This window comes from Lampris incognitus, chromosome 7, assembly GCF_029633865.1.
Source record: "Lampris incognitus isolate fLamInc1 chromosome 7, fLamInc1.hap2, whole genome shotgun sequence".
NCBI lineage: Eukaryota > Metazoa > Chordata > Actinopteri > Lampriformes > Lampridae > Lampris > Lampris incognitus.
In genome coordinates this window covers 54,412,524-54,427,288 of record NC_079217.1, presented here as the reverse complement: position 1 = coordinate 54,427,288, position 14,765 = coordinate 54,412,524, and the positions used below count along the sequence as shown (strand labels likewise).

The 14,765-nt window shown below is 41.4% G+C and overlaps 1 protein-coding gene across 3 annotated transcripts in view; it reads right to left on the bottom strand.

Annotated features, from left to right (window-relative positions):
* trip12 (thyroid hormone receptor interactor 12) overlaps positions 1–14,765 on the bottom strand; it is an 85,012-nt gene that overhangs the window by 29,124 nt on the left and 41,123 nt on the right. For all 3 annotated transcript variants that reach the window (XM_056283059.1, XM_056283058.1, XM_056283060.1), the window contains 6 exons: positions 14,214–14,367; positions 8,959–9,187; positions 8,671–8,789; positions 7,108–7,312; positions 6,823–6,923; positions 4,894–5,068 (listed from right to left, as the gene is read on the bottom strand). In XM_056283059.1, the coding sequence (XP_056139034.1) occupies positions 4,894–5,068; positions 6,823–6,923; positions 7,108–7,312; positions 8,671–8,789; positions 8,959–9,187; positions 14,214–14,367 (983 nt within the window). The remainder of the gene's footprint in view (positions 1–4,893; positions 5,069–6,822; positions 6,924–7,107; positions 7,313–8,670; positions 8,790–8,958; positions 9,188–14,213; positions 14,368–14,765) is intronic.

Genomic DNA, 14,765 nt, shown 5'->3' with positions numbered 1-14,765 from the left:
TTTTCAAGTTGAAATAGTGTTCTGTACAGTCCATGCTAATCTTTAGAATGTTTGCCCTCATTTCCTTGACTAGGGAGATAAGTCAATATTAATAACAGGAATAATAAAAACAAGAAGCACTGGTAAGAGGAGCACAAAGCTGTTGCATCCATGCAGTCAACATGACGTTGCACTACATCTTCCAACACCTTGACTCCCCAGGGTCACACACAAGGATGTACAGGATCTAAGGTTTGTGGACTTCAGCTCAGCGTTCAACACCATCATCCCAGATATCCGCCACTCCAAACTCACCCGGCTCACTGTGCCAGCCCCCATCTGCCAGTGGATTAAAAACTTCCAGACAGACAGGAGGCAGGTGAGGCTGGGGGGAGGGGGGGAATCACATTCAGCATCTGGATAATCAGCACTGGCACCCCCCAGGGATATGCGCTCTCCCCTCTACTCTTCTCCCGCTACACAAATGACTATCTCAGGAGATCCATCTCTTAAACTCGAAGTTTGCAGATGACACAACCATCACATTGGCCTTATTCAGGATGGTGACCAGTCTGCATATAGACGGGGGGTTGAACAGCTGGCCCTCTGGTGTGGCCATAACAACCTGGAGCTGAACACGCTCAATACTGTGGAGATGACAGTGGACTTCAGGAGGAGCCCCCCCCCCCAACATTGCCCCCCCTCTCACTATACTCAACAGCACGGTGTCTGCAGTGAAAACTTACAGATTTCTGGGTTCCATAATATCCCAGGACCTAAGGTGAGCATCCAACATAGACAATCATTGAAAAACCACAGTAGAGGATGTACTTCCTCCACCAGCTCGGAAGTTCAACCTGCTTCAGGAACTGCTGATTCAGTTCTACACTGCAATAATTCAGTCTGTCCTCTGCACATCCATTGTTGTCTAGTTTGGATCGGCCACCAAACAGGACAGGAACAGACTACAACAGACAGTTAAGTCTGCAGAGAAAATCATTGGTGCCAACCTGCCCCCATTCAGGACTTTATCTCCAGTCAGGAAACAGGCAGGCAACATCACTGCAGACCCATCACACCCTGGCCACAACCTGTTCCAACCCCCCCCCCTCCCTCTGGTAGGCACTACAGAGCACTGTACACAAAAACAACCAGACATAAAAAGTTTCTTTCCGCGGGCTTTCATTCAAATGAACGCTTAACATTGTCAAACAAATCCAACCATGTTGTATATACTGTACATTGTACGTATACGGGTAGAACCTGTCATGTCAATCTACCTCAGGCATGCAAGTAACCTGCTCACATTTATTTTAGCATCTGATATAGTTTCTGCACCATTGTACTTTATTGCCTCTTATTTCGCCTGTATATAGTCAATCCTTGCGTATCCATCTGAAGATTGTTGTGTTGTTATTCTATTTTAAGTACACTGTGAGAGCCACGAAACCGGAGTCAAATGCCATGTGTGTGCAAACTTACATGGCCAATAAATCCAATTCTGATATTGTATCTCTCCTTGTCCCTGTACGTGTCTGAATTTATGTGAATTAACTGTTATTCATCTAGCCAATATTACTCAGACCAATTCATGAACAATGATCTAACTCACGTAAGTGTATAACCCGAACTGACTGAAATATTATACTATACTACCATTTAGCGACCATAGGTGGTTAAGTCTTTCTGGTCAAACTATATTCTGTTAAATGTTTTTAATTATTTTCTTTTTCACGTTATTTTATTGATGTTATTCTGTAGTCGTCTCATAAAGTGGTATTTTTAATCATATGATAATCAACGAGTTGTTGGTTAACTTCTGTTCATCTAATAGCATAGGAACTCATCTCACTAGTTTAGTTAATTAGGAACATAATTTTGGATGAGTACTTAACGTGATAGGATGATTACTGTTTGATAATATGTTTTCTTGGTGTTTTATTCAACACATTATAATATACTTTCCAGGTCTAGAACCACTACTGATTGACCGTGGTTTCAGCTAGGCAGGGACCTGCACAGATAGACCCCAGGTAGTGCTCAAGCACCTGCCCTTTTGCCCTCTGACCAGGTATGTGCCCTTTATGAAAGTACAGTTAAAACTGTCTGAATCTGGTCCTAATAGAAGCTTTAAAGTCTCACAACATTTTGTGACGTTCTTCAACCTTTTGGAGAAGCTGTATGCTTTTTGCACTGGCTCCCCAAAGTGCCATGCTGCCTTGGTGAAATGGCAGCAGTCTCTGTATCCTGGACAGTGCATTGTGGAGCTCAAGAAGCTGTCGGATACCTGATGGGCTTGCAGAAAGAGAGCACTGAAGGCCCTTCAGAGAATTCTGAAAGCTGTTATGAAGCTCCTTGATGACATCAGTAAAAGCGATCCACCTGACCTGGTCCAAGGGGATGCTTAGATGTATAGAAATGTGATCAACTTCGCATTTATTCTCTGCCTGGAAATCACCACCCCAGTGTTCCAAGTCACTGCTCTAGCATCAGATTGTCTGCAGGAAGAAAGCTTGGACCACTCCACTGCCTACAAGGTAATTGATGGCGTGCTTCACACATTGTAAACAATGAGGTCTGAGGAGAAGTTTGAGGAAATAGCAGAGAGCCTCGACATTCCAATTCCCTACTGTAGTGCTAGGTCAGGAGAGGAAACCAAAAGTGCCAATGCCTTTCCAACACAGCCCAACAGTGTCTCAAATGAGTGAACAGTTTGAGTCTGTAGAGGCATACTTCAGGAGCAGCGTGTACTACACATTTCTGGATACTATGACTGAGGAGCTTAACAGGAGAGTCAAGGGGGCAACATTGCAAGTCCCACTGATGGAATCATTTGATCCTTCCACTCTTTAAAAGTACATGCCAACTGGCTAAGTACACCAAACTCAGAAGCAGAGGAAGCTGTCCACATTCTCTGTGATTTCTATGAGGAAGATAAGGACCAGCTGAAGACGGAGCTAAAGGTCTTCCACTCCAGCTTTCCTTCAAAAGACCTGCAAGAAACCCTTGCCATACTGAATGAAAACAGGGGCCAGTTCATCTTTCCAACCTTAGTGAACATGATAAGAACCTACGCGACACTGCCAGTGTCAACAGCTTCTGTAGAGATCATTTTCAAAGCTGAAAATTATCAAGAACAACTGACACGTCTCTGTGGATAAGAACGGTTTTCTGACCTTCTCCTGCTTGCCATAGAGCAAGACATCCAAATAAACAATAGAGAGGTCATCAGCATCTTCCAAGACATGGCACCAAGGAGGATGCTCCTTTAAAGCAGAATGATCCTGCTCCCTTCATCTGAGTACACAGAATACACTTAGCCCAATTGCTGCAACTGGACAAAAAAAAAGGTTGCTGTTGTTGATTTTGAATTGTTATTTATCTTATAGACCACTTAAGTTTGCACAGTGGCATCGTTTTCTTTGTTGCTGCAAATGTCTGTCCTTGTGATACTAAAGACCATAGTCTCTGCATGAATTGATACAATAATTTTGTAGAAACCTGTTGAGTTTTAAACATCTGCATGAGTGTAAGGGTACTGAATAAATAAATATGTAAGTAAGTACAAGATGTGACACTATAACATTATATTTTAAAATAAATAATTATGAGAGGGATGCCCTTTTTTTTCCTCCACTTGAGCACCTGCCCCCCAAAATGTCTGTGTAGGCCACTGTAGCTAGGCATGTGATATTTAAGCATATAGTCTAAATTGAATTATCCTCTCTCCTAAAATCACGGAATGACTATCAGTGAGTAGGTGGATCTTGACTTCCTATGAAACCCCCCTCATCAGGTAGACATATAAAGGTGAGTCGGCCTTTGTTCGGTCTCTTACTCGTCAGACACTTGACCTCTTCTTGCACGCTTCTAAGACCAATTCTTTCTAAACAAGTTTTTTTTTAAGCCTCGAGTTTTTCCCTTTTTAAGTTTTTCTTGAGTCGTTTCCTAATTTTCTACTTCTATTTATACCTAATAATTGCGTGTTTTTCCCTTGCCAAGGTGCACAAGTGTCAATTTTATTTTTGAAAAAAATCTCAATTTGGTATCTGTGCAACTGAGTAAACCAAGTTTTGACAAATTTTGTACAAGGAAAGCCTCACGTGTGATAATTTTTACAAGCTTTATCGTCCGGCCCGTGAAATTATTTTCAGATTAATTCAAGCGAGTTGGATCAGTCAAATTGAATGTAGCAGATTTCGCCCAGACAAACCTATGCAGCAAAGATTACCTTGCCTACCAATGTTTGACCATTGCAATGAACCTCCAGACAGTCCTTTGCCCAGGAGCTACAAAGACTTCCTGCATCTGAATTTCATCAAGGATAACCCAGGCAATTTGCCCAGGGCATGCTACATACAATCCATAGCAGGACATCAGCTGAGAACCGCCATAGCCAGACATCGTTGCTGGGCAACCTTGACTCCCGTGTGGGTTCAATCTCACATGTACATCACTTCTGCTGCCTTTGATAAGAGTTGATGTCGAATAATAATCTAAGATATTCATTTTAAGCCTTAGAAAGATTAACCCTTTTTTATAGCGCTCCACCTTCTCTGGTATTTCTGAAAATCACATACCCTCTGATATATCATCAACTGAGTGAAAAGCCCTGTTTGTCATTATTCCATTCACCTATTTGATTCCGATTTTTCATTTATTCTATAGTTGGTAGACATGGTAGCTATTAATAAATTGCTCCATTATTGAAAGTTGTTACCTGTGTGTTTCTCTGAAGAAAAGATAAAAATCCCTGTAATCAAGAATTTACAACTGCAGATCTTTGGTTTATCTAAATTTCCTATGGGTATCACAGGTGGTGCATCCAAATTCATACAGCCAACATAATCACATTTTGGTTATTCGTCGTTACGTCACCAAATCTTATACAAACAACCATCACCCAGATCATACCTGTTATTTGAGATTGAATCCTTGGGAGGTGCCCTTGCCAGGCCACTCACTCCAGCTGTGCGTGAAGGCTCAGAGCTGCCGCTGTTTGTCTGGGCACCCAGCTTGCCCCAGGTTTTGGGATTCAGACTGGCCAAGAAGGATGATTTTGGGGACTGAGTAGTAGTGGGGCTCTTGGCTGAGAAGCAAGGATAAATATTAACATGATTGGTGAATACAAAAAGACAGAAAGAACTAGCCGTCATTACAATCACATGACAGTAGGGTGATCAAAGAGCTTGTTTGGCAAAATGTACAGGAATATTCCTAACAGAATGCAACATTGGCATGCGTAAGTTCAGAATCAAAAGTTCATCCGTTTCTAATCATATATAATTATATAATCAGCATTATTCAAATGATTTTTTGTTTTTTGAAACACAGATCTGAAAAGTAAAATACAGCCGCAAATGGCAATTGGTGGGATCTGAGCACCTGATGACTAGTGAGGCATATGTGTGACGTTGACTTATGTGCAAGTCTTAACCCTGTGGAATTTTTGGTCTCTGAGATCCTGAACCTTTCAGGAGAGAATAAGAATTAATATAACTAGAACACAGATGCCAAGTTCCTAGAGAATTAGACATACTCGAGAACACTAAATGGCTACCGAAATTTCATTAGCTAATGGCGGCCATATTTTTTTTTATCAATAAAGCTAACCTTGTACAAGCTACTGTGAAACATGTCCCAGATAAATCATGCCAAATTTGACTATGATCCATTAAACTGTTGACAAGTTAAAAGCATTTTTTATTGCAGTGCCCCCTATAGGCCAACATAGCCAACATCCATTCATCCATTATCCAAACCACTTATCCTGCTCTCAGGGTCGTGGGGATGCTGGAGCCTATCTCAGCAGTCATTGGGCGGCAGGCGGGGAGACACCCTGGACAGGCCACTAGGCCATCACAGGGCGAAATAGCCAACATTTGTATGCCAATTTCAGGTCCCTACATGATGGTAAAAGTTTCATGAGTATCGGACTTTGCATTCATGAGTTATGGCTCAATATGTCAAATTTATGCCACAACCTAGTTTACAGGCCAATAGTGGCCAATGTTTTTTAATAATAGCAAAATTCTGTAAACAACTTTTGATCACAAGAAATGACAAAGGCCACATTTGTTGAAAGGATCAACGGTCCAGGATTAGTTTGCAAAGATAGATTTTTCAGAAAATTTAAAATGGTGGGAAATCTAGTCAAGACAGAAATGAACCTGGCCTGTATGGGTTGAGTCGTCTGGTCCAAAAGAACATTCTTTTTCTAGACCATGTGATTCAGAAGTTATAAGCAATAGTGTAAAGCTGTTTATTATCGTCCCACCATCTGTCTGATTGGCAGATTTCTTTTTTGCCTGAGATTTGGAACCTCCCTGCTGAGCTTGGTGAATGTAGGTCTTAGCGTTTGAAATCCCAATACTTTTAGGGGTGTGTGTGTGTGTGTGTGTGTGTGTGTGTGTGTGTGTGTGTGTATATATATATATATATATATATATATATATATATATATATATACACATCAACACGGATACAGGAAAAAAATATTTTAATACATTGCAGTGTTGATATTCCACTCATTTGTTGAGCACTCACAACAGCTTTGACGGTTTCAGAAAAAAAACGATGTACACACACACACACGTTTTTTTTTCTTCCGAAACCGTCAATGGTGTTGACAGAAGTGCTCAACTAATGAGCGGCAGAATATCAATACAGATGCATGAGTGCATGACGCACGAAACAGGGTTGTACTGCTATGTATTAAAACTTTTTTTCCTGCATGTGTATATAGTGTATGTGTATATAAAATAATCTGCGCAACAACACTCCATGCAGGGCTACAGCCTGCATGCTTGAACCCCTAAGAAGGACAATAACAATGAACCTTACCCTGATTGTCTACTTTGTCATCATCCCTAGGGGGAGAGTATTTGGGCCTTCTGGGCCCTCTTTTAGGTAGCCGTTTCCTCTTCAGGACATCACTTAACCGCCTGCAGAGGAAGGAGACATTAAAAAAAGGTTCTTAATGGAACCAAAGAATGTGCAACAACGTACACAATGAGAGTGCAGGTGTATTTTTATGAGCTTAGTTCCCAATGTGACCTGAGCTTATCTAACTTGGGCTCTGGACAAGAAAGAATGCATGGTGCAAAAGAACTTGGGTGTATGACTCACCCCTGGGGGCTAAGGTCCAGTGAATCCTCCATGCGCTGGAAGCTGGGTGATCCCAGGTCAGGAGTGGCATTAGTTGCTGCTGTAGAGGACGCAGTGCTGATGGTGGTAGTACACAGACTGGCAGTTCCACTGCTGCATGCCTTGGGGGGACTAGTGACTAAGAAACTCTCAGACTCTGCAAGGTTCTTCACCTGGTGCATTACACCTACGGAATAAAGAACATGACGATGGTAACTGCTTAAATCTTTGAAATAGATACTGAGGAAAACACACAACTACATTTGTGAGATGCAGTTTGGCGAGAAATGAGGAAGCTGCTTATCTACCCCAAGAGCACATTTTCAATTCAATTCAATTCAGTTTATTGTCATTCATATTAATGACTTTAAACTGATGAAAAACAATGAGCATTAAAAAAGTCCATCAATACGTTTTAGTCAATTGCTATGACCTGCTGCCCTAAGCCTTTAATCACTGGTTACATTGTGTCAACCCAATTTCTAAAACATTTACAACACAGCCAACTACAGCAAACACACTCAAGTGTGCTTTGATAAAGAAAACAGTAATACAGCAGACTGCAATCATTGAGGTACGATAATTTCATGCAAGGGAGGAGGCCCCATCAATATGGCAAAGCATTTACAATGACAGTGTAAAGCTGAAAGGATGCACCATTTTCAATGTCTCACCCAGTCCTTAAGTCATGAGGATGTCCTGGATTTAGCTTGCACTAGTACCATACCAGCAGTGGACATTGAACTCTAACAAGATATATCCTGCTTATGTTAAAATTTACTTTAAATCATTGGAATTGTTTATGGAAGTAAGAATCTTCAGTATGATAGGAACAGGGGGGTCATACAAAGAATCATGGGGGGGGGGGGGGGTTGGGTATCCACTTTACCATAACCCATTGTTTCCCAATCCTGGTCCTTGAGTACCAGTAGTACTACAGGTTTTCCATTTTGCCAGGTAATCAATTTAGTGCACCCGTTCTGTCAGGTATTCCAGCCAATCAATCAGTTATTTTTAAGACCCAGTAAAACAGGTTAATGTCCTGACAAAATGAAAAAACAGCAGTGCTGGGGGTACCTGAGGGCTGAAATTGGAAACCACTACCATAACCAGATACCTAAACCTAACCCCTTTAGGGGAATATATGTGATCGGCAGACTGTGTCTATGGCAGGAAGAAGAATTTGTTGGAATACCAGTGGGGGGATAACGTAAACACATTACAGAGGCTGTGCCTCATAGGAGAATAAGTTTCATAGGAAATATTTGACCTACAGCTGACAGCATGGTTGTCAAAATGACATTCTACCTATACAGATGAAAAATTGTGTTTTCAACAGTTCTGGAGACAACAAGTTATTAGCTAAGACTAAACGTGTATCAAGACAATGGATGGAACTAAAATTTATACGGGTAGATGCAAAGTCATCTCTAGTCTTTGAAGGGGGTAACAGATTCAATAACGTAAAAATTATATCACAGGGTTGTCCTTTATGGGAAGGAAAATAAGACTGACAACAACCTTGCACAATATCCACCAAAGTACCTTCTCTTCTAAAATAGACACTGAAGACATCAGGCAGCTTCTGCATGAGAATCTCAGCCATCTGCAGAGAACCCACTACAATCTTCAGATCTTGGCTGGATAGCATGGAGGCAATGTGACTGTTGAAGTAAAGAGATCAAAATTACCAAGGACAAATTCACTTCCAACTCAAAGAGGAAGGCTGACAGGTAAATTTGACTACTCTGTACCATAGAAGCCTAAACATAATACAAATACTTAATATTTTACCTCCTCAGCCTCTGTGCTTCAAAGCAAGGCCTGTCATACCTGGACACAGCGTGGTTCCTCAGCACATCCTTCAGCAGCTCTGCGTCAGCAAAGTAGATGATCCTGAGGATGGCTCTAAGGCACTTGTGTCTGACGGCGGGGCCAGCTGAGGAGCTGTACACCTCGTACAGGACCCCAAAAAGAGTCTTGATGAAGCACTTAGCTAGCTCGGGGTCCTCCTTCATCAGCTGGGCTCGTGCATCCTCCCGCCGCACTTCCTGGTGACTCCCTAGAAACATGAGCACAAATGAGAACCATGTGCCATCAAGACCCATTTGTAGGCAGGTTTTCATTAACCATGTGCCGTCAAGACCCATTTGTAGGTAGGTTTTCATTAACTATGTGCCGTCAAGACCCATTTGAGGCAGGTTTTCATTAGAACTTAACTTTACACCAGCCAATTTTACAAGCTAGACCACTTACTAGTTTAATGTATTCTAATTAATGAACCACTCTAAATACAATGAAAATGGACCTTAACAGGAGCATGAAACCCTAACCTCACTTTTTTCAACAGTTAATTCAGTCTTTGACAGTGTAGTTATAAAATGCATGCATCTATAAATTGCATAATGCAGTTTTCCTTGATTTTCTGTGAGAAGCCCATCTTTTTGTCACCAAATAACAGCTGAAAAACTTTCATCTGAATGATGACATATTGGGAGTTTTGAGAATAAGAGATACCATTGAGTTACCACCCATGCCACCCCCATTTCACTTCTCCAAAGGCAGTAACTATTCCCATAAACTCTTAACTATTGTACAGCGGACGCATGGACATCAACAGTGAATGTCTATATGGTAGAGCCCGACCAATATAGGATTCTCCCCCCCCCCCTATTTTTCTCCCCAACTGTACCTGGCCAATCACCCCACTCTCCGAGCCGTCTCAGTCGCGGCTCCACCGCCTCTGCCGATGTGGGGAGGGCTGCAGACTACCACATGCCTCCTCCGATGCGTATGAAGTCGCCAGCCACTTCTTTTCACCTGATAGTGAGGAGTTTCACCAGGGGAACACAGCGCGTGGGAAGATCACGCTATTCCCCCTAGCTCCTCCTCCCCATCAAACAGGTGCCCCGACCAACCAGAGGAGGCGCTAGTGCAGCAACCAGGACACATACCCACATCCGGCTTCCCACCCACAGACATGGCCAATTGTGTCTGTAGGGACACCTAACCAAGCCAGAGGTAATATGGGGATTTGAACAGGCAATCCCCGTGTTGGTAGGCAATGGAATAGACCACTACACTACCCAGACGCCCCCAATATAGGATTTTTAAGACCAATAATAATTTCGATATTTGAGGATTTAAAAATCCGATGATATATATCAGCTGATATATTCTTTTTTTTAGAAACACTTAAAGATTTTCCCTAACATTTGTCATATGTAGTTATTTGAGTCCTCACCAAGATAAAATTACATAATGCAGTTTAAAAATAAACTTGTTTTGTCATAAATAGTACCTAACTCTAACCCATCTGTAACTATGCAGTAAACTGATACAGTGACAGAGTAAACACTGCTGTTGAATGCATCGACTACATGACTGCAACGAGGACTTGAGACTTTGGGATTTCACACTACTTGTTTGAAAGAGAAGGTAAATAATTGTTTGGCTACCAAACCATGTTAGATACTTGTTCAGCTCACGTTTATTTACGTGTCTCCTCTGGTTTAATAATTTCTACACCAACTGTAACTAGACATGCGAGTCGCAGATATATTTACCATTGCTTCATTTAGGCAGAAGAGGTAAAACGCTATAGTTCAACCACTCACTAGCGTTAGCGGTCTTGCACTGATAAACATGACATAAGCTGGCATTGTGGGTAGCCTAATTTAGCAATGGACAGCGCTATAAGCTGCTGTAAGTCAAGAAATTTGCAACATTGACTCTCTTTCAACCTTCAAATCCCATCTCAAAACGTACCTTTTCAAACAGGCATATCGAGTCTGATACACGCTTCATTGAGTTTTGTGCAGAAGATGATTTTATACTTATCTGTTGTATAAACTTTTTATTGTCTACCCTGCTTTGTTTTGATTTTATGCTGTCTGATACAGTGCTGCTTTTTTACTCTATTCTGTAAGGTGTGCTTGAATGCTCTGAAAGGCGCCGACAAATAAAATGTATTATTATTATTATTATTAGGTCAATTTTATTTGTATAGCGCAATATCACAAATTACAAAGCAATGCTTTGTAAGCAAAGCTGCCAGAGAATTTTTTAGAAGTGACAGGAGAGAAATGCTAAGACCATTGTTTACCCACTAGAACACACTGTTTCATTAATTAACCTACAACAAGTTCGTCAACAGCTTGGCTGACGCCACTCAACTACTGTAACATTAAATATAATTTTGATGTTTGACTGACGGCACTGGCTTTCATGGTACTGCAGCAAAACCAGGCATGGCTGACATTAATTTTGTCAGGCTTATTTAGGCTAAGAGAAGAAGTGATGGAGGGTATTTATTATTATTATTATTAATGTATTTCACGTGACAGTTTATCACGAACAAAGATGATATCCGTCGTGGGCTGCAACATAGTGAAGTTAGTTTTAAGTTGGATGTTTGATAGACATTCACTCCGGATCCAGTGGCTTCTTCTTACTCAGTTTCACCCAGTGTTGGCAGTAGAGGACAGTTACCTCACCTCCGAGCGCTTGCTCTTAACCACAAAGGAAGCTGCTGCATCCGGAGTGAGCGTCTGTCCAATAACAAACTTAAAACTAACTTTGTCACGGTCTACTCTACTCGACACTGCTTGGGTCAGCAGATTGTTGTGATTTGTGGCGTTCCAAACACGTGTGCTGTCAACAGTGAAGTTGCAACAACACAACGACAATCTTCTGTCTCTCCATTTCTTTTTTAATTAACATTTATTGGCCATTATAAACGTTGATACCAATTTATCTGCAATTAGCTCATATCCCCACCCCCCAAAAAAACAACTACCACATCCCCAAGTGCAACATTTAACTGCAGCTAATGCAATTGGTGCAACAAGTGTCAACATTTACACCCACTTATGGTTTTTTATTTTTACAATTTTGCGTGCCCATATGACTGACCATTTTACACACACACACACACACACACACACACACACACACACACACACACACACAAGCTGGAAAAATGTACACTGAAAGGTTTAACCAAGTGGCTGGGATAGTGTACAGGAATATCTGTACTAAATGCAGACTGCAAGTCTCCAGGTCCAAATGGGAGACACTGTCAAAGGTGGTTGCGAGTGGCAGAGCTAAGAACCTGTGGGACTTCCAAGGTCTAGACTGACAAGCAAGTGCTGGCTAACCAACCAGACATTGTGGTGGTCGACATGGAACAGAAGACAGCAGTAGTGATCGATGTAGCAATCCCAAGCGATGGCAACATCAGGAAGAAAGAACATGAGAAGCTAGAGAAATACCAAGGGCTGGGGGAAGAACTAGATCAGATGTACAAGGTCAAATCCACAGTAGTCCCAGTGGTAATAGGAGCACTATGAGCTGTGATCGCCAAACTGGGAGTGGCTCCAGCAGATTCCAGGAACAACATCTAAGGTCTCTGTCCAGAAGAGTGCAGTCCTAGGAACATCTAAGATACTGCGTAGAACCCTCAAACTCCCAGGCCTCTGGTAGAGGACCCAAGTTTGAGGAAGAGACACACACCACCCAAAAAAGAGCAAGGGAGTTTATATATATATATATATATATCTTTGTTAAAAGAAACACTCAATGGTAGGGAAAGTGCTCAACAAATAAGGAGCAAAATAATCCAGTGAGTCAAGAAAATTCTTTATGAGACAGTACAAGCCTGTTTCATGCCATAAGCATTCATCAGCTGTCAATAAAACTACATGAGGAAAGGACATACCATCTACTGCCTCGTCATGCACATCACGTGCACATTGGCCAATGTGCACATGACGAAAAGCATCTATTTATCTATATCGGCTGATAATATCTGCACGCTGATTTATCGGTCGGGCTCAATTATATGGACAAACTTTCTGGAGCGGACATCTGGAGAGATTGGAATATACTGTTTTCATGTTGAAAACAGTTCAAAAGTTTTCAGTCTATACAGGCACTTTGAGATCGTTTTCAAAAAGTTCACAGTCCATATCAAAAAACGCTTAAGAACTATACCATTGTTTTTGAATGTTATAGCCATATCCTACAACTCGTGTGGATTTTACATTACTCCCACCTGTTTTCCAAAGCAAACCCTAGGGTTATCCATCACAGTGTACATTTAGCTGCCTTTATTTTTTGTCAAAGTTCCCTTATTGTTGCAGGATGATACAGTTGAAAAGACCTGGAAAACTTATCAAATCAATCTGTGCTTCCAATCACATCATCCCACAATGATAATGTATCTGCAAGAAATAAAGGCAACTAAATGTTCACTGTGTTTCAAGTTCTGCAAGTTGATTTTAATGTCGTGTTGATATAGGAAAAATCAGAGACAAGCAGGGAGGTTTATTATCAGCGCAACGTTACTGAACAAGAATGCTCCACAACACACCAGAAAACATCTTGATCAAACTTTTTTATTCTATTAGGACTATGGTGTGTACATGCTGCTACCAAAGGCATGCAAGCACCTCTGGTTTTGCACCCTTTTTCAACTCAGGCTTGTATGTGGCTGGTGGCATTAACCCTGCTCTGAGTGTAGAAGCTGTCCCTGTCTCTGGAGCAGGCCCCATCTATATTATGGCAGTTCACATCATCTATATTGTGGCAGTTCCCATGTCAAGTCTTGCAATCTGTATCATGAATAATCATCCAAACCAATTTAATATTTGTTAAAGAGGGTGATTAAGGAGGGGAGATCCCTCTGTGGTATGCAACCTTGATATGACCCAGCTGACTGGGTTTCACTCTCCATTGTTTATGCTGTTACAAAGAAACAAGCGGCATGCACGAGCATTGTAGTGTGATTCGTACTGTCAATAATCACACGACCCACCTCTCAAACATCCTTGCGCCACTTAAAAGTTTGTTAAATTCAAAAATGACGAGGGGGCGGAGACATGCATTTTCATTACATGTCATGCCCATTTAAGAAATACACTGAGAAGATAATCATGCCATTAATGGATTGTCTGTACAGATTTTAAGTTACAATCACCTGAATACAGTGCCCTAGGACTTGGCCATCACTTTAGCCATGTAATGCTGTAACAGAATACAAGGAATTAACCTACAAAACTATGGCATAAATCCATGGTCCACCTTACCTGTATTGGGATTGGCAAGAGGATTGGGTTTCCTCTGGATGCCACGTGCTGTGCCTGTGTCTTCATTGATCTGCTGCATTGAGTTGAAGTCAATGGTGTAGACACGGCCCAGGGTGGACAAGCTGATCTCATCCTCCCCATTCTGGTGGGCTGTCTTCAACGACAAATAAAGAGAAGAACCACATGTAAGTGCCCCACATTGATAAGGCAGGAACAATTCTGCCTTTTCTTTGCCTAGATCATAATACCAGGGCAACATTTTGAGACAATGTGAACAAGTCCTATAACCTACTGCCATGGCTAAATTACTCATGAGCATGAAGTCATTCATCACTTTAAGAAAACATACAATTGGGGAAACTATAATGTGAGAATTTTCTGCATTACCATTTTAGCTGCAGGTACCATTGGAGACAAGAAAACCATTACTAGCAAAATGTTTTGTACTTTTATGTGCATGGCTTCATAGAGACTAATAATACAGTGATGATTTAAAAAATAGAAATCACAGCAATTTCAGAAACAACCGTGCCTTTGAGCGATTATTGTTTT